Below are 21,676 nucleotides of genomic sequence, written 5' to 3'. Positions count from 1 at the left end.
ATCGATATTAGCAATGTCGTCTTTGATGATAGTTGTTGCACGAGAGTTTCCATAGTCTCATTTAGGTTTTTTGTTTTATCGACCTTACAGCTTTAACCAATTTGCAAAGAGCATCTATGCAATTTTTTACGCGTTAGGAAAATTGCCTGGCATACTTTTTGACTGCATTGATTTATGTTTTAAATTTGTGTTTCCAATTTATGGATATAAGCTCCTAGTATTCAAGCCCTTTTGGCCAACATATTTGGAAGATAAGTTTTGCTGACTATGTTCAGATACGGAGTGTAACGTGGTTAGCCAGATTATATATGAATAGGGAACAAGCACATATGCAGTTTTGAGGAGTTCACTTGAATTCGTCATTATCCAGATAATTCATCACTAGTTTATAATTCAAAATTGTAACGACAAAAGGTGTGGTATAAAATGATAGGACTATATTGATCTTCAAAATAGAGAGGTATTTCTGATTGAACTGATTTATGGTGAAGGATATCGAATAAATTGAAGGCACCAAGAAGTTTGTTGGCAAATGAAAGTATTAGAATAGATCATTTCTCCGTAACATTTTTCCCAATGCAAAATGGTAAATTTTTACACGCTAGCTATGAGTCTGTATTTGCTTGAACGTTAAGGGGGAAGGTATTGTGGAGTTGCAACAGGGATTTCCACAAATAAGTTGTTAGGAGAAGGACATCTCGTAAGGAGTGGCGAATTTAGCTTCATGTGAATACAATGAATACCCATTGGCTTTTGTGTAAATGGTCATCAGTGGAAACACTCATTAATATATGCACTAATGATCATTGCGACGAGGAGCAGAGTCGAAAATATTCCTATCAATTACAGAGCTACCAGAAGGACTAGATAAAATACATATATCACTATTTATTTTTCATTACAACTAACTGTTGTTGCCGTTCTAATTGTCTAAATAAACTCGTCATAGATACCAGGATTAAATTTTGTACTTACGCCAGACATGCGTTTCGTCTACAAAAGATAAAGTGACACTCGAATCCAAAAAAGTTTATAAGGCCAAACAAATTACGAAGTTGAAGACCATTGAGGACCAAAATTACTAAAAGTTATGGCAAATACAGCTAAGGTAATCTATTCCTGAGGTAGAAACCCTTAGTATTGCAAAAATTCAATCTTTAAAATTGAGAATGGAAATGGGGAATGTGCCAAAGAGACAACAACCCGACCAAATAAAAAACAACAGCAGAGGATCACCAACAGGTCTTCAATGTATCGAGAAATTCCTTCAGCTGGCCCCTAAACAAATATATACTAGTCCAGTGATAATGAACGCCATACTAATTTCCAAATTGTACACAAGAAACTAAAATTAAAATAATACAAGACTAACAAAGGCCAGAGGCTCCTGACTTGGGACAGGCGCAAAAATGCGGCGGGGTTAAACATGTTTGTGAGATCTCAACCCTCCCCCTATACCTCTAACCAATGTAGAAAAGTAAACGCATAACAATACGTACATTAAAATTCAGTTCAAGAGAAGTCCGAGTCTGATGTCAGAAGATGTAACCAAAGAAAATAAACAAATTGACAATAATACATAAATAACAACAGACTACTAGCAGTTAACTGACATGACAGCTCCAGACTTCAATTAAACTGACTGAAAGATTATGATTTCATCATATGAACATCAGGCACAATCCTTCCCGTTAGGGGTTTAGTATCATACCATCATAACATATATGAGAAGAACATAACCCGTGTCATGCCAACAACTGTTTTTAGAATAAATGTGTTTAGTTCCGATCCAAAGACCTTATCAGTGACTCAATATTAACGCCAAAATATGCAATTGTTAATGACTTGACAACAGTATCGTAATTATATCACTTCTTAATAAGTCTATTCAAAGGTTTTGAAAGTTTCTGAGGTGAATACTGACACATTTGTGCTTTATAAAGAATATTTCCATAAAAAATTGGATGTTTAAACTAGTTCTTTCCGCTACTGCTCTCAAATCAACCATTTATTTTATATATCTGAAACTTAAAAAGAAATCTCTTAAAAAATAGTTATCCCTTCACACATTGATAAAAAAGCCATAGTAGTTTACCGCTGCTCAATAGTCATATTTGGATTTAGCAAAAACAGATTAACAAACTAAAAAAAACGTGGGAAACACGTGAACTATTAGTTGTGTTTTTTTTATCTTTGAATACATCTTGAGAAGTATGACTTTTTGTCATAATATTCTTGTTTTTTTCCTTAAAAAGCAAAGATGTAAACAATCATTAATAACAACAATATGCAACACATGGCTTGATGGCTTGTAAATTACTAAAAATGTTGTACAAATGTATGATAAACGGATCGCTGACATTTTTGAATTCAACTTGTCATGTAAAAATTCAATTTGTTCACTGTACACAGAATTACATGATTGTCTTTCTTGAATATGCAAATACTTTACTTGTTAAAATGTACATAGCGAATTATAAAGACCATAATTCTAAGAAGTAAAGATTTATGATAACTTTACATTGAATTTAGTCTTTTAAAGATTAAAGTTGATAATTCAAAGATTAATGTTGATAATTACAAGATTACAGATGATAATTCAACGATTTAAGTTGACACTCTCAAGAGTTGATAATTTCAAGACTACAGTTGGAAATTCCAAGTTAAAAATTGATAATCTTAAGATTAAAGTGGACAATTTAAAAAAATAAATAGAAAAAGGATGGCCCTAATACGCTTCCTTTATTTCGACTTTTCAGTTGCTAGAAATTTTTTAATATAAATATTTCATAATTAAACACAATAAGAAAAAGTAAAATTAACAAAATTGATAAAAGCCGAATATGCTAGATTGCAACAATGATAAAACCTGAAACGTCGTTTCCTATGATTGTTAAAAAGTCATTACGGTTAAGCCTTTATTTGACTAAGTGGACAGTCCGGATATATTCTCGTATGTTCTTTTGATGGTACATCACCAGCTTCCCAATCACAGACACACCCATCACACATGAAACATTTACATATGTCACGTTTGCCTGAAAGGACGGAAATAAAGAAATCATTAATAATAATCTAATAAGGTAATAGTTTACTTTCCATTTACTTAGGCGCTTACATTTTGTGAATGTACCTTACCTAATGAAGCTATAGAAGTGCATTGTTCAACGCATTTCTTTTTTACGTTGTTTTCTCCAGTGAATCAGTTATTACAGTGTACCGTTTGCCATTTGTTTTTCATTCCTGATATTTTTTCTGTATATAACTCGGATGAAACTGTATACATCCAAAGATGTAATAACTGCAGTGTTTCCGTTAGTTTATTATTCAATAATTTAGTATTGATATTACTTAACTGTCATAAGTGACAATCACGAATTTATCAAGACAGTTCAGCCACTTACACACACACATATATATAGACGAGTTGTATATACATTAATATGTACACAGCCATGTATCGCCATCATTGATGGCGATCCGATGGATACATCTGTTGTAGAGTTGTCACTGACTCAGACGTACTTAAAAATATAATTATTTTCTGTGACTGTATATTACATTAATTTGTAGGATCCTTTACTATAGATAATTTAGCTGATCTGTAACCATAACATCTTCATGCCTTATATATCATGTACTGTAGTACGCCGCTAGATTAAAACTGACGAGGAAAGGTAACACGCGGCCAGCGAAAGCTCTTGAGAGCCCAGGTGGTCGTGTGGTCTGGCGGAACGGCTGCAGTGCAGGCGATTTGGTGTCACGATATCACAGTAGCATGGGTTCGAATCCCGGCGATGGAAGAACCAAAAATTTGCGAAAGCAAATTTGCTGTCGCAAATTTTTGGTTCTTCCCTCGCCGGGATTCGAATATATAAATATATTGAAAAAAATTAAACGGCACTATTCCTCATTATAGTTCCAACAGCCTGAGTCACTTTTGACCTGAGATTCATTTGACTATTCTTTATGTCTCTTCTTATAGCTCACAACGTTTCTTTTTATTTAATACCTCTGAATTTAAAACGTTAAGGTCTTAGTGTTTCTAATGAAGGTAGTACGATATTTATAAGGTTTTATTTTCATTTGTAAAATAATCCAATATACATTTTGAAGAACTAGATGATTCGATGTGAACTGTTAGGTTAATTACATCGAGAATGACTATTGCATTTGTATTAATGATTATTGTATGTCTATTTAAATCAGTTCATAGTTATAATACTTCACCTGTATAATACAAACCAGCTGAAGCTAAGTCAATTGGACAGAGTGATAGATTCGATGGACAGTTTCGAAATGAAGCAAGTCTTTCTTCATAATTTGCATACTTGCAAACTTTTCGACATTGTCCAAAATTAACAGCATGCAGTTTATGAACGTCATCGTCAGGTCTCCATCCACTCAGAACACCCCCACAAAATGCACATTGCACCATATCAGGTGATCCCATGTAATAAAATCCATCGTCACACAGTTCCTTTGGAGATACATTCTGATTGGACCATTGTTGAAAAGTGTTCATTCTCAGTTCATAGTTCTCTCTCATTGGTCGCAGTCTTTCTAATGGATGCTGTGGAATTTCATCATAGCCCATCCTGTAGTGAATTTAGAAGTATATTAAAGGCTTATTTTTGCAATTAATTAACATGTTAAATGTGTACAAAAAGAAGAAAAAGCAATTATTGAAAATATGCGTGACACATTGCCTAATGGAAGCATTATTTATGAATATAATTGGATCTTTAATAAGTAGAAAAAAGTATACAATTCTCTGATTTCGTTGTAAAAATTAAGTTTCTACATTCAAATTTGTTTCGAAGAATTATAATGTGTATAAAGGACTGATGAGAACTTGATTCTATTTTGAATCATTAACCTTACAAGATAGATAATGTATAATGTAAATAAGTAGATATAGGAAGATGTAGTATGAGTGCCAATGCCAATAATATCAATATTTGTAAAAGTATATGTTAGAAAATCTGTTTAAATATCAAATAGTTTTCAAATATTCTATATATATTATAAGATGTGGTAGGAGTGCCAATGAGACAACAAAATGGACAATGCATGATAGGTTATTTATATAGATATAGAAAAATATATAAGCATACATTTGCTTTAACAAATTGTAAGTAAAAGAAAAGTAGATTAACCTACCTATTATGTAGGATTAAGTTATTCCTTCTCGTGAGACAGTTATGTGACTGAATACAGCTTTCAATAAACATTAAGTTTCTATGCGGAAGGTTTAAATTTAATATAGGTCACATACCAACTGATTATATTTTGAGTGGCTCTGTTAAACTTGTAAATGTTTTTATAAAATTCAACATTTTTGTGGTAAACATTTTCAAAAACAATAGAACCAAATTGAAAGTAGATATCAAAGGTACCAGGATTATAATTCAGCACGCCAGACGCCCGTTGCGTCTACATAAGACTCATCAGTGACGCCCATATCAAAATATTTATAAAGCCAAACAAGTACAAAGTTGAAGAGCATTGACGACATAAAATTCCAAAAAGTGCCAATATGGTCAAAGCAATATATGCCTGGGATAAGAAAATCCTTAGTGTTTCAACAAATTCAAAGTTTTGTAAGCAGGAAATTTATAAAATGACCACATTATTGATAATCATGTCAACACCGAAGTGTTGACTACTGGGCTGGTGATACCATCGGGGACGAAACGTCCACCAGCAGTGTCATCGACCCAGTGGTGTAAATGGTTATCAAAGGTACCAGGATTATAATTTACTACGCCAGACGCGCGTTTCGTCTACATGAACGTGTTGCTCAAATTGCATGCCATGCAATATTTCCTCTTACTTTTAAAGCTATTAACAGTTATTGACTTGGTTCCCTTAAATTGTTACATTTGGTTTACGAATATTCGCTGCTATATTTCAAAATGAAAAGCTTTTTTTACAGACTGCTATAAAAGAGGGACGAAAGATATCACAGGGACAGTCAAACTCATAAATCGAAAATAAACTGACATGGCTAAAAATGAAAAAGACAAACAGACAACAATAGTACGACACATGACACAATATAGAAAAAAAAGCAACACGAACCCCACAAAAAGACTAGAGGTGATATCAGGTGTTCCGGAAGGGTAAGCAGAGCCTGCTTCACATGTGGCACTTGTCGTGTTGCTCATGTTATAACCAATCCGGTAAATAGTCAAATTCGGTAAGTCACATTCATGAAAGGGAAGGGGATTGAAGTTACAACGAAAGAAACATATCTGATCCTTTGTGAAACGGTCATTCCATAACGGTCAACCAACTCGTGATGGTGTCCGTAAATTTACAAACTTCACCATTTGGAACTCTTGGTTTAATAGCTTTCTTGAAAGCAGCAACCCTCTACCAAGGACATCATGATAGGAAATGCAATCACGAAAATATCGTATCAGTTGGGAGATATATACCCCGTATGCAGGAGCGGCTGGAATGTTGCTACTTAGAAATGGAAATTTCACAATTGGAAAGCTGAAATCATCTCTTTTGTCGTACAGTTTGTTTTCAACGGACCCTCATTATCAATTTCTAGATGTAAGTGAAGATATGAGGCCGACTTTACTGTATGTGTTGTATCCTTTATCTATAGTTGTTCGATGGGATAGATGCGTTCAACATAATCACCAAATTTTGAATTATATAGTGAAGGAACATCATCTATAAAGCGGAAAGTAGAGTTAAAGGATATTGCTACCTTCTTATCTTTCTTCCTAAGAAGTTCCTGTATGAAGTCAGCCTCATACTGATAAAGAAATAAGTCAGCAAGAAGAGTTGCACAATTGATTCCCATTAGAATGCCGACAGTCTGTTGAAAATATGTTGTCAATCAAGAAATCAAGCATCTTGAAGCATGTTCGAATCAGAGTAATCTTTTACAAAGAAGGATTTATCCCTCCCTAAGACAAGATACTTGTATCTATGTTGACTTTTAATTTTTCTGAAACAAAGCAATACCAACTCTTTCAATTTGTCTTTTAGTTTGAAATGTGAAATACTTGTGTAAAGTGTAGAAAAGGCAAATGTTTTAATACTGTTAGAAGATGAAAGTGAGTTAGATTGTATGTACTCTAAAACATTTTTGGAATTGTTTAGTATCTACACCTGATTCACGCCACCTTTGAAATAGGCAGTTTTACAATAACTTTGAAGCCCGTCTTTGATTGTTGATAAAAAAGATGTTGATAATTTAGATAGAGGTTTCGTGGAGCACTTGGAAGATCCAACAATATACTGTTGTTTGTAAGGACACTTGTGTAATTTAGGTATCCAATACAGTGATGGAAGATCCAGTTCTTCATCTTTGGTTGAAATTCAAAAAGAAACATAGATAAAGGCAACAGTAGTATACCGCTGTTCAAACTCATAAATCCATGGACAAAAAACAAAATCGGGGTAACAAACTAAAACTGAGGGAAACGCATAAATATAAGAGGAGAACAACGACACAACACTACAATGTAACTAACACACACAGAAACGGACCAAGCATCAGACAAAATCCCACGAGAATAACAAATATAACATCAAAACCAAATACATGAATTTGGGATAGACAAGTACCGTGACACGTCTTATCGCAATGTCAATTTACACTCAAAAATAAGAGAAAACAAACGACGCAACGTTAAATTGTAACACACCCAGAAACGAACTATAATATAACAATGGAGAAACGAACTATAATATAACAATGGCCATATTCCTGACTTGGTACAGGACATTTTTAAAGGAAAAAATGGTGGGTTGAACCTGGTTTTGTGGCATGCCAAACCTCGCACTTTAATGGCAATGTTAAATATAACATAGAAATGACAACATAATACAAATGAATAGGAAAACGTATTAGACAAAGAAACACTTGATTAATGAATAACAAAAAGCATCAGGTTTAAAATTTAATACGCCAAAAACGCGCCTCGTGCACACAAGACTCACCAGTGACGTCGAGACATAAAAGATCGAAAGCGAAAAAAAGTACAAAGTTGTACAGCACTGAAGATCAAAAGTTGAAAAAGGTTGTGTCAAATACGGCTAAGTTTTTATGCTTGGGATAAGAACATCCTTATTATTTAGAACAATTAATGCTATTGCAAACAGTAAATTTTATAAAATGAATATAACAGATATACATAATGAAACTGAAGTATTAACTCATTACATAAAACAAACACGAATACATAATGAATGACCTACACAGAATAGACAGATTATGTTGACCGAAATTAAATCTAATAAATGACGGCGGTGATTAATTTTTGTTTCCATAACACATAAATATAATAGAAAAGACGTCAACACATTTGACAAAATCCGATGAGAATTACAAATATAACATTAAACATTTAAACTAAATACATGATTTTGGGATAGACAAGTACCGTAACACGTCTTATAGTATGCGAATTCACACTCAGCAAAACAGTCACAATCGGGAATAAGTCACGTTTGGTAATTAAAAGATTAGACGACATAATGACAAACCACAATCTACCATGTGGTAAAAATGTCCTTAGCTAATTTGGTTAACACACATCGTATGGATCCACTAATTCGTGATGGTTTCCATAAAATTTACGGAGTGTCAATTTTAATCTGTCCTCCTCATAACTTTGTTGGAGAAGATTCTGCGTAAGTAGCACACTCCTGTATATGAAGTCCGTATAGTGTGAACAAGCACGTGAATAACGTTTCAATTGTGATATGTTAACACCATACGAAGGGGCAGATGGTATGTTACTGCTGAGAAATGGGAAATTGATAATTGGGAAGTTGAAATCGTCCCGTTTGTCATAGATTTTCGTGTGAAGTCGTCCATCTACGTCAATATTGAGGAAAAGATCAAGGTATGAAGCAGTCCTTCTAGTATCAGTAGTATCCTTAATTTCAAGTTCACTGGGATATATGAGATGTAAGTTTTGGCTGAAGTATGGGTTATTCAATGATAGAACATCATCAATATATCGGAAAGTAAAATTAAAGAATTTCGCAAGGTGCTTTTTCTTTTTGTCTTTTAGAAGGTTTTGAATGAATTCTGCTTCATACGAGTACAAAAACAAATCAGCCAGCAGGGGTGCACAATAAGTACCCATTGGAATACCGATTGTCTGTTGAAATATAAATCCTCCAAACTCAACAAATATATTGTCGATCAAAAAGTCCAGCATTTTGATAATATCATCTTCAGTATATTTTCTGGAAGATTCAGTGTGATTCTTCACAAAATATGAATTATTGTAACCCAAAACAAGAAATTAGAACAGACCTATGATTATCCAGGATTTCCTCTTTGGTAAGTGTCGTGAGGGTATATGTTGAGTTTCCATTTGAATTGTCAATACCTAATTCGTTTATCAAGCAGTTAATGTAATGAGTTTTACACACAAAAACGATGTTGTTTGTGGCTTTATTTGCGGGGACAACAACATATTTGTCATGGAGATAGGATAAGTGTTATTCAACATCTGGGTCTTTAAGGTTGACGTAACTTGTGCATTGATAGACCCATTCAGTTTCTTAATTCTGATTTGTATCAACGACCTCACTGCCTTAATCCATTTGGAAAGATTGTCTACGTCTTCGTTCTCGCGCTTAGCCCATTGCCTGGCATAATCATTGACTGAATCCATCAAAATTTTGAAGTTGTATTTCCAATTGATAGATTTAGGCTCACGATATTTCGGAACTTTCGATAACACATTTCGCAGGGAGGTGTTATTGACAATGTTGAAGTCACGGTAATAACGTGTCCAGTCGGATTATATGTGAATTGGAATCTAGCACAAGTGCAATCAGGAGGTTTAGATTTGAACTCGTCAATATTTAGATGCTGCAAAACGTGTTTGTTATTGAAAATTTTAGTTGCAATAGGTTTGGAATGGGTATAAGAAACGATTGACACAGAATGATCTTTAAAATAAGGAGATATTTTCGATTGAACTAATTTATGATGAAGGATATCGTCTAAGTTGACGCCACCTTTATTGGCAAAGGGAAGATTAAGAAAAGATCTTTTCTCTTTTTCATCTTTTTCAAAAGGGAACGGTTTGAAAAGTCTGTGACTTGCAATATCCAAAATTATATCTGTATGTTTGTATTGGTTTGAATGAGAGTTTGTAACAGTGGTTTCCAAAGATATATTGAACAGAGAATGACGTTTTGAAAGGGCTAATGAATAAAGTTTCGTGCGAATGTGATAAATACTTAACGGCTGTTGTATAAATGGCAGCAAGTCATTAATAGAGACATCATGCTGAGTAGGTGTTGTATAATGACGATGACCATGACTGCATCTACGTCGAAGAGTAGAGTTGAAAATATTCATCACATTCAACGAGCTACACGAAGGACTAGATAGAATACCAATACCATCAGTTTTGTCATTATAAACATATGGTGTCGCAGTTATAAATTGATATTATATGAACAAATGAACAAAAAATACACGAACAAATTGTGAAAAATTACAAGGATTCTATAAGATTTTCAAAGATGGCATTTTAAAATATATGTAATCAAATTATGGAACGAAAAGTAGGGTTAGTGGAAAAAATATAGAATGGCACTGCATGAATGAAACCAGATGATTCCAAAAACCTGGAAAAAATTCTAAAACAAGAGAACCAAACATCCTTAATAGTGACCTAGGAATATTTCTATATTTTGTATGGATTGTTAAACTGTAGTTACTAACATCACGTCTATTTATATTCATATGAAACATTTGACAATAAAATCGGTGTTCATACTTATTATTGGTTCAACATTTAGAAAAAGGAAACTCAGCAATTCTCTGATTTCGATGTACCAAGTCCTGCAGTCTCAAATGTTACGTAATTCAAATTCGATGCGCATTAACTAGTTCTAATTAGTTTAATTTGCATCGGAATATTTTACGTCCGAACGTAAATTTGATATGAATCACAATGCGATTTAAATTCGCTTAAATGTCAGCTCGACGTTATATTGGTATATCCTGATAAGATATGGCATTTATCAGAATAATTCTTTTCTTTTCTCATTTCAATAACAGGGCTACGGTTCCCAGAACATCTAGTTTCCCTCTATTTTTGCACAAACCATCGTTAAACGAAATAGTCGTTTGATTGATCTTTAAAACATCTTCTTTAGGGAACGACCATTTGATTGTTATGGAGGGGACCAAATTTGAAATTTTGAAGCCAGTATCTCATAAGGCTGTTATATTTTTAATCTTCGATTTTTTCAGCTTTTGTTTTTATTCTGCATGCATCCCGAGATCTTATAAAAAAGAAGATGTGGCATGATTGCTAATGAGACAAATATCCACAAATGACCAAAATGACACAGACATTGACAACTATAGGTTACCGTACGGCCTTCAACAATGAGCAAAGCCCATACCGCATAGTCAGCTATAAAAGGCCCCGATAAGACAATGTAAAAGAATTCAAAAGAGTAAACTAACGGCCTTATTTATGTAAAAAAATAAACAAAAAACAAATATGTAACACATAAACAAACGACAACCACTGAATTACAGGCTCCTGACTTAGGACATGCACATACACAAATAATGTGGCGGGGTTAAACATGTTAGCGGGATCCCAACCCTCCCCTAACCTGGGACAGTGGTATTACAGTACAACATAAGAAAGAACTTACATATCCATGCTACCTCATTTTATACTAAATTTTTGTTCCTAAATAAAGGCAACATCAGTATACCGCTGTTCAAAATTCATAAATCGATAGAGAAAAAAACAAATCCGGGTTACAAACTAAAACTTAGGGAAACGTATCAAATATAAGATAACTACGACACAACAGTGACACAACACCGAAACGTAACACACAGAGAAACGAGTGAGTCTATGAGTCCCAGATAACCTTGCATCAATAGCATTATCCGCAAAGCACTCGATAAGACCGAATGTCCTCATTAACTACCATTTGCTATCCTTTGTAAATCATTGTCGGATAAGTCGGATTTGTCGGCATGTACGCATTTGACCTCATGACTATAATGACGACATTATATATATTGTTTTCGCTGAAGATATTTCTTAGTTTTACATTTTTAATTCTAAAGAATACAGATATGCTGATAATATTCCTTTAATTTGTCCATTTAAAACACTTGTTCGGGTAATTCGAAATACAACATAGAGAGTAAGTTAAATTTGGAATCGAAGATAATTAACTAATTCGTATAAACAAAACGCATTTCTAATGTGAATTTAATAATGCGAATTAGCCAATTCGAATTTAATTTAAAAAAGAAAAGTGTGTGAACGTGATACGCGAATTTGATATACAATCGATTCGAATTTAATGTACGTGTGAACGAGGCATTATATTGATTGTAAATTTTCTCGGAATGGCATCAGCATAAAAAAGTGACATTCTGAAATTGTGCTTTTTAGGGGCACAACTAATTTGGAATATAAGAAAGCTTAAACAAGCCTTTGAAAACAAAATGTTTTAATATCTTGTGCAGAAAAGTGTACACGTAACACATACACACATAGTAAAAAAAAAGAAAAAGAAGGAGTACATGATACATTTATTATTTAGATAATTCCTGTACTGGTAGAAAAAAAGTTTATATACACTTATTTGCTTGCATAATATAATATTGTAAATAATAGAAAAGTAAAGTAGCTTACCTACTATGTAGGACTAATATATTCCTCCCATTAACCAGTTATATCGCTGTTTATAGCATTACATTTATTAAATAACGGATAAAGGAGTTTATCAGCGGAAGATTTATTTTCATTTAGTACTTAAACCAACAGATTTTGTTAAGGGTATCTTTGCTATCTGTTAGGTTTATTTGTAACGTCCTACATTATTGTCGTGAAAATATTCACTAATATTGAACTTAGTCATAACTCTAATTTTAAACTGAGCCAATTTTCTGATGGATTTTCATTAAGCTATTGACTTGGTTCCCTAAACTATTTGAATAGGTTTGTCAGGGACATTGCATTATGTCCATTTTGGTTTGCATTGTTGAACTGTAGTTTTTATTATCACGTCTATTGATATTTGTAAATAATTGTCTTCTCTTTATATATTTTTAAAAAAGATAAAAAATAAACTGAAATTTCCTAACTTTGACTTTTTATACATTAATAAATAGTAGTATTTTTTGAATGAACAAAAAATTAATGCACTATAAGGTCAACAGTCAGACCCTGGTGTTTAGATGTTGTCGTTTATTTGTTTGGTTCATTAGTATTTTTCGTTATTATATAGATAAATCCGTTGCGTTTTCTGTTTGAATTGTTTTACACTAGTATCTTTTTGGCCCTTTATAGCTTGCTGTTGAGCCTATGTTCCGTGTTGAAGCCAAAACTTTGACTTGGATAGAGAATTGGAACTCATTCCACATCTTCCTATTTATATTGGTTGTTGTTCACAAAGCTAGAACAATCTCTTGTTGTGTGTTATGTATTCTTGACTCAATTTTCCCACCCTCTAGCCGTTATATCCTTATCTCTCATCACATAGTAGAAGTCTACATTATATACAATTTTGTGTTATCCTCATTTTGGTCTTTTTGCAAGACTTATATATCTATTTAGTATCTTATCCTAAACGTTGATAACGTAATAAAGAAAAAAGCCACATTGGTTGAAATCTGCAAATATATAATACTTATTTTAAAAGTGTTTTATAATTATATTTATGTAATAAAACAGCTTGTTTGGACGTATTGCTCCAAAGATATGCAATCCTTATTATTTAACTTCAGTCTTTTTCTGGTGGCATATTTGATCCAAAGTTATGCAAGTTCCATAAATTATGTCCTTCCTGCTGATGCAATATTCTCCTCTTGCAAGCGATGCTTATAGCTAGAACACACTTTTGTGCAAATATACATGTCTATTTATGTGGGAATGCTAACCACAACTTACAGACATTTTGTGTCCTCTATCATTTAATTTTGTCTTTCAAAACCAATTGGACATATAAAGGAAACGCTGCTTTCAGATCTTTGACTTAGTGGGCACTTCGGAAACAATTGTTTGTGTTCTTTTTCAGGTATATCACTATCTTCCCATTCTGTTATGTGTCCTCCACACATGTAACATACACATATATCATGTTCTCCTAAAAAATATACACTCTTATATATCAGTATATACTTATTCAGTGAGGTGAATGTATAATGTTTCCCTGTTTTATATAGATAAGACTGTTGATATAACTGTTAAAATTGATTTACACAAGTCAGTTTGGGGCCCTAAATAGCTTACTGTTCGATGCGAGTCAACTTCCGTGCTGAAGACCTCACTTTGGCCTAAAATTGTTTACTTTTTACGCAATGAGACTTCGATAGAGTTGTCTCATTGGCAATTACACCACATTTTATTTCTATTGAATATTAATAACGCATGTATTCAATATGAAATGTTGCTCTAGAAATAAGGAATAAAAAAATAAATCAAGTTTTTTTTCGAAAAATCAAATGACTTACTGACAATGTATTAAAGTTGATCTGATTTCAGCAAAGCGATGATTAAATGATTTTATCCTGACATGGAATATAAGTCATTAAAGAAACTAGTCATATGCCAGAACGTGACGCGTTTCGTCTACATAATATTCGTACGCAATATTGGAACGAATAATAACGAAATGGAACATGTTGAAGAGAGAAACGACAAAATATTCTAGATTGTTGATTCAAATCCATACCAAGACCGACAGGCTTTATGCACCAAAAACAACTCACCTTTATAAAACAAGCCTGCAGCGGCTAGATCTACCGGATCCTGTTTGAGACTCTGTGGCCAGTTGTTGTATGTAGAAAGTCTGTCATTATACGCTGCATATCTGGTATGTTTCACCATACGGACTACTATACAATGTCCATAATGAGTAGCATGTTTGATATGAACATTATCGCCACAGTTCCAACCACTCAGAACACCCCCACAGAAAGCACATTGAACCTTATCACCTATACCCATGTAATAAAATCCATTATCACACAGGTCTTTTGTATTTATACTGGGATTGGACCATAGCTCAAAAGTACCTATTCTTAGTTCGTAGTCTTCTCTCAATGGTCCAAGTCTGTCTAACGGATGCTGTGGTAATTCATCACGACCAGGTGTTCTTGGCATGAGAGAAACTGCACACATTATAGTTCTAAAATACAATAAAAAGGTTTTCAGTTCTTTAATACAAAGATACACAGTAAACATTATTTTATACACGTATTTTGTATATACAACCGTTTTGGCTATAATTCTGAATACTGTTAAATTAGGACATAACATTGAGGATGTTATAAGAAAGTTAAAACAGAATATCAACTTAAAAGATTCTTCTATTTGCACATTTTATTTTTAGAATGCTGCATTACGTAACACTTACCTATTGATTTTAGTTCTCTGTGTGATCAGTTTTGAACAGTAAAAGCAATCTTGATTTTAAGAAATGATCGCTTTTCTATATACAAAATTCCTCAAATTTATAAAACGGCATTGCCACCTTTCAAAATTTCAAAAGTATTTTCTATAGGTAGAAATATACAAATTCCCATTCTAGTGTCAATTAAACCGTACAAGGTTTCAATTGGCCAGGTATTTATGTAAAAAGGTGTTTCCCAATAATTTCAGAATTGAAATTTTTAAGCTTAATTAACCTATTTGACAAAAATAGTAACACCTTAAAAAAAAGGAGCTATTAATATTAATTTAAAATGCATTATTGAAAAACTTAATTAAATTAATTTGGTGATTTGAATTTCACTTAATATAAATAGTTAGACTATATTCTCGACCGTTTTAGTTTTTACATCCGGGTTCGCTGTCAGCTTAAAATATCTTCAGTATCATGTTCTCAAAATAAGTACATCAGTTTCAATATGACATTTCATGATTTTTAAATTATACAGGTTGAACGTTGATTATGATGTCGTTCAGTACGAAACACGCTTCTGGTGTGATGAAACGTAAGTATCGTTGATAGGTTTTTACAACCACCGTGTTCATGGTGTTTGCGCTTCTTTTATTCACTAGAATGCAATATTGTCATCGGTATAATCATTTTCTGTAAATCAACCTCATAAAATAGTAAATTCATTTGAATCTGAAACTGAAAATTTTTCTACCCCCAGGCATAGATGACTTATGCAAGAATTGACACAACGTTTAGGATATTGTAGGTGTAAATGCTCTTCCTACGGGCCGCCGAATGGGACTCTTGGGGTTTTGTACAAAATTTATTTCTGTCATAACAAAATCATTTTTGTCTTACAAAAATATGTGATACAGACTTGTTTTATGAGAACTTCAATTTTGTGATGACAAATTTCATTTTTGTAGTGAAAATTCATTTTTGTCATGACAAAATTCATTTTTGTAGTGAAAATTTATTTTTGTCATGACAAAATTCATTTTTGTAGACAAAATTCCTTTTTGTAGACAAAATTCATTTTTGTTGCCAAATTCATTTTTGTCATGACAAAAGTAAATTTTGTCAAAAAAGGTATGCAAATATAAACTTATTTGCATACAAAATTGACTACCTGATATGGAAATTAAAACACAAAAGTCAATTGTGTGAGACAAGATTCAATTTTGTGAGACAAACAAAATTCAATTTTGTCTCACAAAAGTCAATTTTGTGACGACAAAAGTAAAATTTTGTCTCACAAAAGTAAATTTTGTCTCATAAAAGTCGATTATGTATGCAAATTAGTTCACAGAATCCAAACTTAACTAATTTGCATACACAATTGACTTTTGTCGCCCAACTTTCAAATTAGGTAACAAAAGTCAAGTCTGTGATACAAAAATGAATTTTGTCATGACAAAAGTAACTTTTGTCCACTGAAAGATAATTTTGTATGACAAAATTTTAAATTTGTAGTATGCTACAAATTTTGTTAAACTGAACTCATTTTTGTTGAACAAACCTCGCGCCCCGTACTTCCAACTTCAATGTTGAAAATTCAAAAGGTCAATTATTGAATATATATCACAGAGCGAAACCGATGCTTTCTGAGTGTAGATTTTAAGTTGAAGTCATGTTCTGTTCAGTGGCATATCAGCTACTTGTATCAATGAGATAAGTCCTTGATAATATAAGTCTTCATACTATATATGGATAAGTAACAGTGGTAACTGATAAATTAAATATATTGCGTATTGAAACAAAAAATGGAATGAAGTTACTTATTCGTGGTTAGATTATCGCGATACTTTCTATATTCCTATCTCATAAATAGGGTGCATCTAAGCAATCCCTAAATAATATACACCTTTCACCCCTCCGGAGCCCCTGAAATCACCCCTAGTTTTTGATAGGGTTTGTGTTACTTATTCTTTAGTTTTCTATGTTTTGTCATGTGTACTATTGTTTGTCTGTTTGTCCTTTTCGTTTTTAGCCATGGCGTTGTCAGTTTATTTTCGATTTATGAGTTTGACTGTCCCTCTGGTATAATTCGTCCCTCTTTCACAAATGCTACTGCTGAAATGTTGTAAATAAAGTTGAAAAGCAAACAAAGGAAAAATGAAAGAACTTTGTTGGTTGTTAAATATTATTTGTAACATACCCTTTATGTCAGTTTGAATGGTTCTGCGAAAATATGAAGCAGACCTTACTGTATTTATTGTACCTAATGTCAGGTAAAAAATAGTTGTGACCATCAGTAGTCATCAACTTTTAATTATTGAGTAGAATGAGAACTTGTTTATAGTTAACGTATCATGTTAAGCGTCTTATTATACTTGTCATACTTGTGTCCGATCCTTACACACATATTTGATATTATATATATAGTGTTGTATTTGTCGAAATGCGCATCTGGTGCGGTAAAATTGGTACCGCTAATGTTATTGTATTCAGATGTGTCTAGTATGGGCCACATACTTAATTTGTAAAGTATGTCAATTGCGCAATTCCAGGGATGAACTATATTAATGAGTAATAAATTTTTATCAACTGATTAGATAAACATAACTAGATATAACTAGATATACATTGTATATTGCTATGGCAACTCATTATCCCTAATCCTATATATATCGATACTATTTATTTGTAGTTTGGTATTGCATATTAAGTTCGTGCGGGTTTTTTTTTTGGTATTTTGTGGCTGCTGTTTTTGTTGTGTTTCGTAAAGATCTTTTCAACTAATGTCTACTGGTTTTTACAGTTTGGTTTTATTTGGTACTAGGTTATCCCAGGTTAGGGAAGAGTTGAGCACTCACAAAAATGTGTTTCATGCCTTATTCTTGATGTTCATATTCCAATCTTAGGTCAGAATCCTATTGTTCAGTAATTGTCGTTAGTTCATCTCTGACGAATTAGGCTTTGTTAAAGGTTTTGTTATAAATTTGGTCATTAGTTTTCTTGTTCGAATTTATTCACATTTTTCATGTCGGGTCTTTAAGTATCTTTTAAACATCGACATGGATTAAACGCGACAAATGCACTGTGACGCAAAAAGTATTTTTTTTAACATTACCGTTTGCTCAGTCAGAAACATATAATATTAAATGTTATCATATATATCTACCACTTTGTCTAAGTGCAAATAAAGCAAACCAATTATTTGCATACATTCAATTTGTACGATAGATGGTTGATTATAAGATAACACATTTTGTAAATTGGACCGCAAATATAGTCTTCTTGATTCACTGTGTCAATATTGTTATTATTAAACAAATTAGTCATCATATAGCAACGACTATCAAATAAACTCATCCTAGATACCAGGGTTGATTTTATTTTTCGTCAGACGCGCGTTCCGTCTACAAAAGACTTATCAGTGACGCTTGAATAAAAAACCGTTATAAAGTACGAAGTTGAAGAGCATTAATTGAGAACCAAAAATTCCTAAAAGTTTTGCCAAATACAGCTAAGGTAATCTATTTTTAAGGTAGAAAAGCCTTAGTATTTAAAAAAATTGTAAAGTTTTGTAAACAGTTAATTTGTATTCGATATTTTTACAGGAAATATTTGTATTTTTATTCATGTTTAATTCTTAATTTTGGATTTTTATTTGTTAATGGAATTATAGAGGAGGGGTAGTCGATATTCGAATAGAATATTATACATTGTATTTCCATAATCTTTAATCTTGGATGCAATAGATCTCCAACATCTTATAAAATGTACAGGTAAATGAACTGGATTGCTAGGGATATAGACAAGTCGAGATGCTGGTATAAACAAGTAGAAAGTGCTTTTCCTTGCTCCTGTCTTCATTTTCAAATGCCCACACATATTGAAAATTAAATTTTAATGCATTTGTAATACAGAGTCGCATTTATTAATTATCAGAATTGAAAAGTTTTGATTCAAATCCTTTAAACGTTTAGAAAATGTGATATTAATGGTAGATATTTGTAAAATTCGAGTACAACTGGTCAAGACCTTGAGCAAACCAGAGCTTCAAATATGACAGAAATTGTTGTCGACTATATATTTGCATTTTGAAGACCTGTTTATGTTTTTGATTTAGGTGTTGTGTAGATTTCATTTTCATTACTTCACTCGAAAGGTAGTCGGATATTTGTCGCTTGAGTTTCCATTCAAACCAGTAATTACGCATTAAGGATGTACTTAGGTCAGAGTTTGTGAAATTAAAAAAATCAAGAATTTAAAATTTATACTATAAGTCAGAATAGCATTAGTTAAGAAAGAAAATCAACTAAAAATATCGATAGGTCATGGAGCTCCTTTTTGAGATATCTGATTTTAAGAATGTGGCGGGGAAAATCTGACTCTGACTTTTACCTTATATTGCATTGGAATTATTTAGGTCTCAAATCAAAAGAAAACAAGAATGTGTCCTCAGTACACGAATGCCCCACTCGCATTTTCATTTTCTATGTTCAGTGGACCGTGACATTGGGATAAAAACTCTAATTTGGCATTAAAATTGAAAAGATCATATCATAGGGAACATGTGTACTAAGTTTGAAGTTGATTGGACTTCAACTTCATAAAAAACTACCTTGACCAAAAACTTTAACCTGAAGCGGGACAGACGGACGGACGAACGGACGGACGAACGGACGCACAGACCAGAAAACATAATGCCCATCTACTATCGTAGATGGGGCATAAAAAATCAAAAATCTTCTTAAAATTTGGCAAATGCTGTTAAGTCTTATATGAAAAGATAAATGGGTGTTATGGGGCAAAATATTTCACATTGTATTGTATGGAAAAAAACCAAGGAGTACGAACATTTGACACAAATTCCAAAACCTCACCTACGTACATCCTTAAGATTAAAAAATAATAAGAAGCAGTGCTGACTATTTTTCCTGTAATATCTTGTTCTATGACTTTAACATCTGTTGACTTTCGTATAGTGTTCCGATTTGATCACTGTAAATGCGGGATTGCAGCTTGTTTTCCAAATAAGGTTTGGTGATGTTTAACGCGGTATTGAAGCTAGTAAATCAGAAATGGATTTGTTGACAGTTATCTCGGTATATGTGTCATATTCCTTTTTGATATTATTACCGCTGAGTCATTACTATATTGAAGAGAATCAGTTCCAAATATGTTGACTTCCACAGATACAGTTAATAATATTAGATTGTCGTTGAATGATCTTCAATGCCTAGTTTAGAGAATTATCATCAATCCATGTATAGTTCTTCATATTTGGGTATTAATATTGATTCACTCATAGGATCTCTGCATCGGAAATAACCATATTCATTCTAAACCTAGTTTTTTTGCATGATACGGGTTTGTTCTTTTCATATATTTTATGATGGTATTATAATAAACCCAGACGAGATGTATTGTGCTTGGTTTTCGCATGATGAAGACATAATCTATCAATCAGTTAAATGCGGTCTGGAGCTGGCATGTCAGTAAATAAACTCATCATAGATACCAGGATTTAAATTTAATCTACTAAAGACTCATCAGTGACGCTCGAATCAAAAAGGTTAAAAAGGCCAAATAAAGTACGAAGTTGAAGAGCATTGAGGACCACAAATTTTTCCAAGTTATTCCAAATACAGCTAAGGTAATCTGTTGCAGAGGTAGAATAGACTTAATATTTCAGAATTTTTATAAACAGTTATTTCATAATTACGACCATATCAATGATAATTCATGTCAACACAGAAGAGCTGACTTCTGGGCTTGAGATACCATCAGGAAATAAAAACTCTACACAGTGGTGGTTAATACACTCATCATAGATACCAAACTTAAATTTTGTATTTGCACCAGACGCGCGTTTCGTCTATAAAAGACTCATCAGTGAGGCACGAGTCAAAAATTTAAAAAAAGCAGAGTAAAGTACGAAGTTGGAGAGCATTGAAAATAAAAAATTCCTAACAGTTTTACCAAATACAGCGAAGGTAATCTATTCCTGAGGTGGAAAAGCCTTAGTATTCAAAAAATTCAAAGGTTTAATTTAATTTAATTAAAAAAGTTAATTTATAGTTACGACCATCAGATCAATGATAATTCATGTCAACACAGAAGTGTGGACTATTGGGCTGGTGATACCCCCGGGAAATAAAAACTCCACCAGCAGATGCATCGAACCAGTGGTTGTAAATAAACTCATTATAGATACGAGGATTAAACTGCTAGTAGTCCTTTGTTAATCAATGTATCATGTAATTTTGTTTAGTTCCTTTTGTTACCTTTTCTGACA

The 21,676-nt window shown here is 32.8% G+C and overlaps 2 protein-coding genes across 3 annotated transcripts; both read right to left on the bottom strand.

Annotated features, from left to right (window-relative positions):
- Positions 1–2,288: 2,288 nt before the first annotated feature.
- Positions 2,289–12,836, bottom strand: LOC139490950 (putative inhibitor of apoptosis). Of its 2 annotated transcripts, none has more exons than XM_071278103.1 (3): positions 12,678–12,836; positions 4,231–4,598; positions 2,289–3,038 (listed from the first exon to the last, which is right to left on the bottom strand). In XM_071278103.1, the coding sequence occupies exons 2-3, from the start codon at positions 4,595–4,597 to the stop codon at positions 2,911–2,913; spliced, it is 495 nt and encodes a 164-aa protein (XP_071134204.1). In that variant the 5' UTR covers position 4,598; positions 12,678–12,836; the 3' UTR covers positions 2,289–2,910. The 2 variants fall into 2 exon arrangements, with proteins under 2 accessions (XP_071134204.1, XP_071134203.1); XM_071278102.1 differs by lacking the exon at positions 12,678–12,836 and adding an exon at positions 5,164–5,289.
- A 764-nt stretch (positions 12,837–13,600) lies between these two features.
- LOC139490949 (putative inhibitor of apoptosis) lies at positions 13,601–15,517 on the bottom strand. The gene is made up of 3 exons (XM_071278100.1): positions 15,403–15,517; positions 14,756–15,174; positions 13,601–14,130 (listed from the first exon to the last, which is right to left on the bottom strand). Exons 2-3 carry the CDS (start codon positions 15,165–15,167, stop codon positions 13,958–13,960), a joined length of 585 nt encoding a protein of 194 aa, XP_071134201.1. The 5' UTR covers positions 15,168–15,174; positions 15,403–15,517; the 3' UTR covers positions 13,601–13,957.
- Positions 15,518–21,676: the final 6,159 nt, after the last annotated feature.

The sequence above is a fragment of the Mytilus edulis genome, chromosome 10, assembly GCF_963676685.1.
Source record: "Mytilus edulis chromosome 10, xbMytEdul2.2, whole genome shotgun sequence".
NCBI classification, from domain to species: domain Eukaryota; kingdom Metazoa; phylum Mollusca; class Bivalvia; order Mytilida; family Mytilidae; genus Mytilus; species Mytilus edulis.
This window is presented reverse-complemented; position numbering and strand designations above follow the sequence as displayed.

Excerpts from the sequence above, each read along its gene's own strand:
- LOC139490950 (XM_071278102.1), bottom strand. The coding sequence starts at position 5,234 with ATGTTTATTGAAAGCTGTATTCAGTCACATAACTGTCTCACGAGAAGG. Across the intron at positions 4,599-5,163 it reads AACTTAATCCTACATAATAG|GATGGGCTATGATGAAATTC; the intron begins GTAGGTTAATCT and ends AATTCACTACAG. Across the intron at positions 3,039-4,230 it reads AGCTGGTTTGTATTATACAG|GCAAACGTGACATATGTAAA; the intron begins GTGAAGTATTAT and ends CCGTCCTTTCAG.
- LOC139490949 (XM_071278100.1), bottom strand. The coding sequence starts at position 15,167 with ATGTGTGCAGTTTCTCTCATGCCAAGAACACCTGGTCGTGATGAATTA. Across the intron at positions 14,131-14,755 it reads TGCAGGCTTGTTTTATAAAG|GAGAACATGATATATGTGTA; the intron begins GTGAGTTGTTTT and ends TATATTTTTTAG.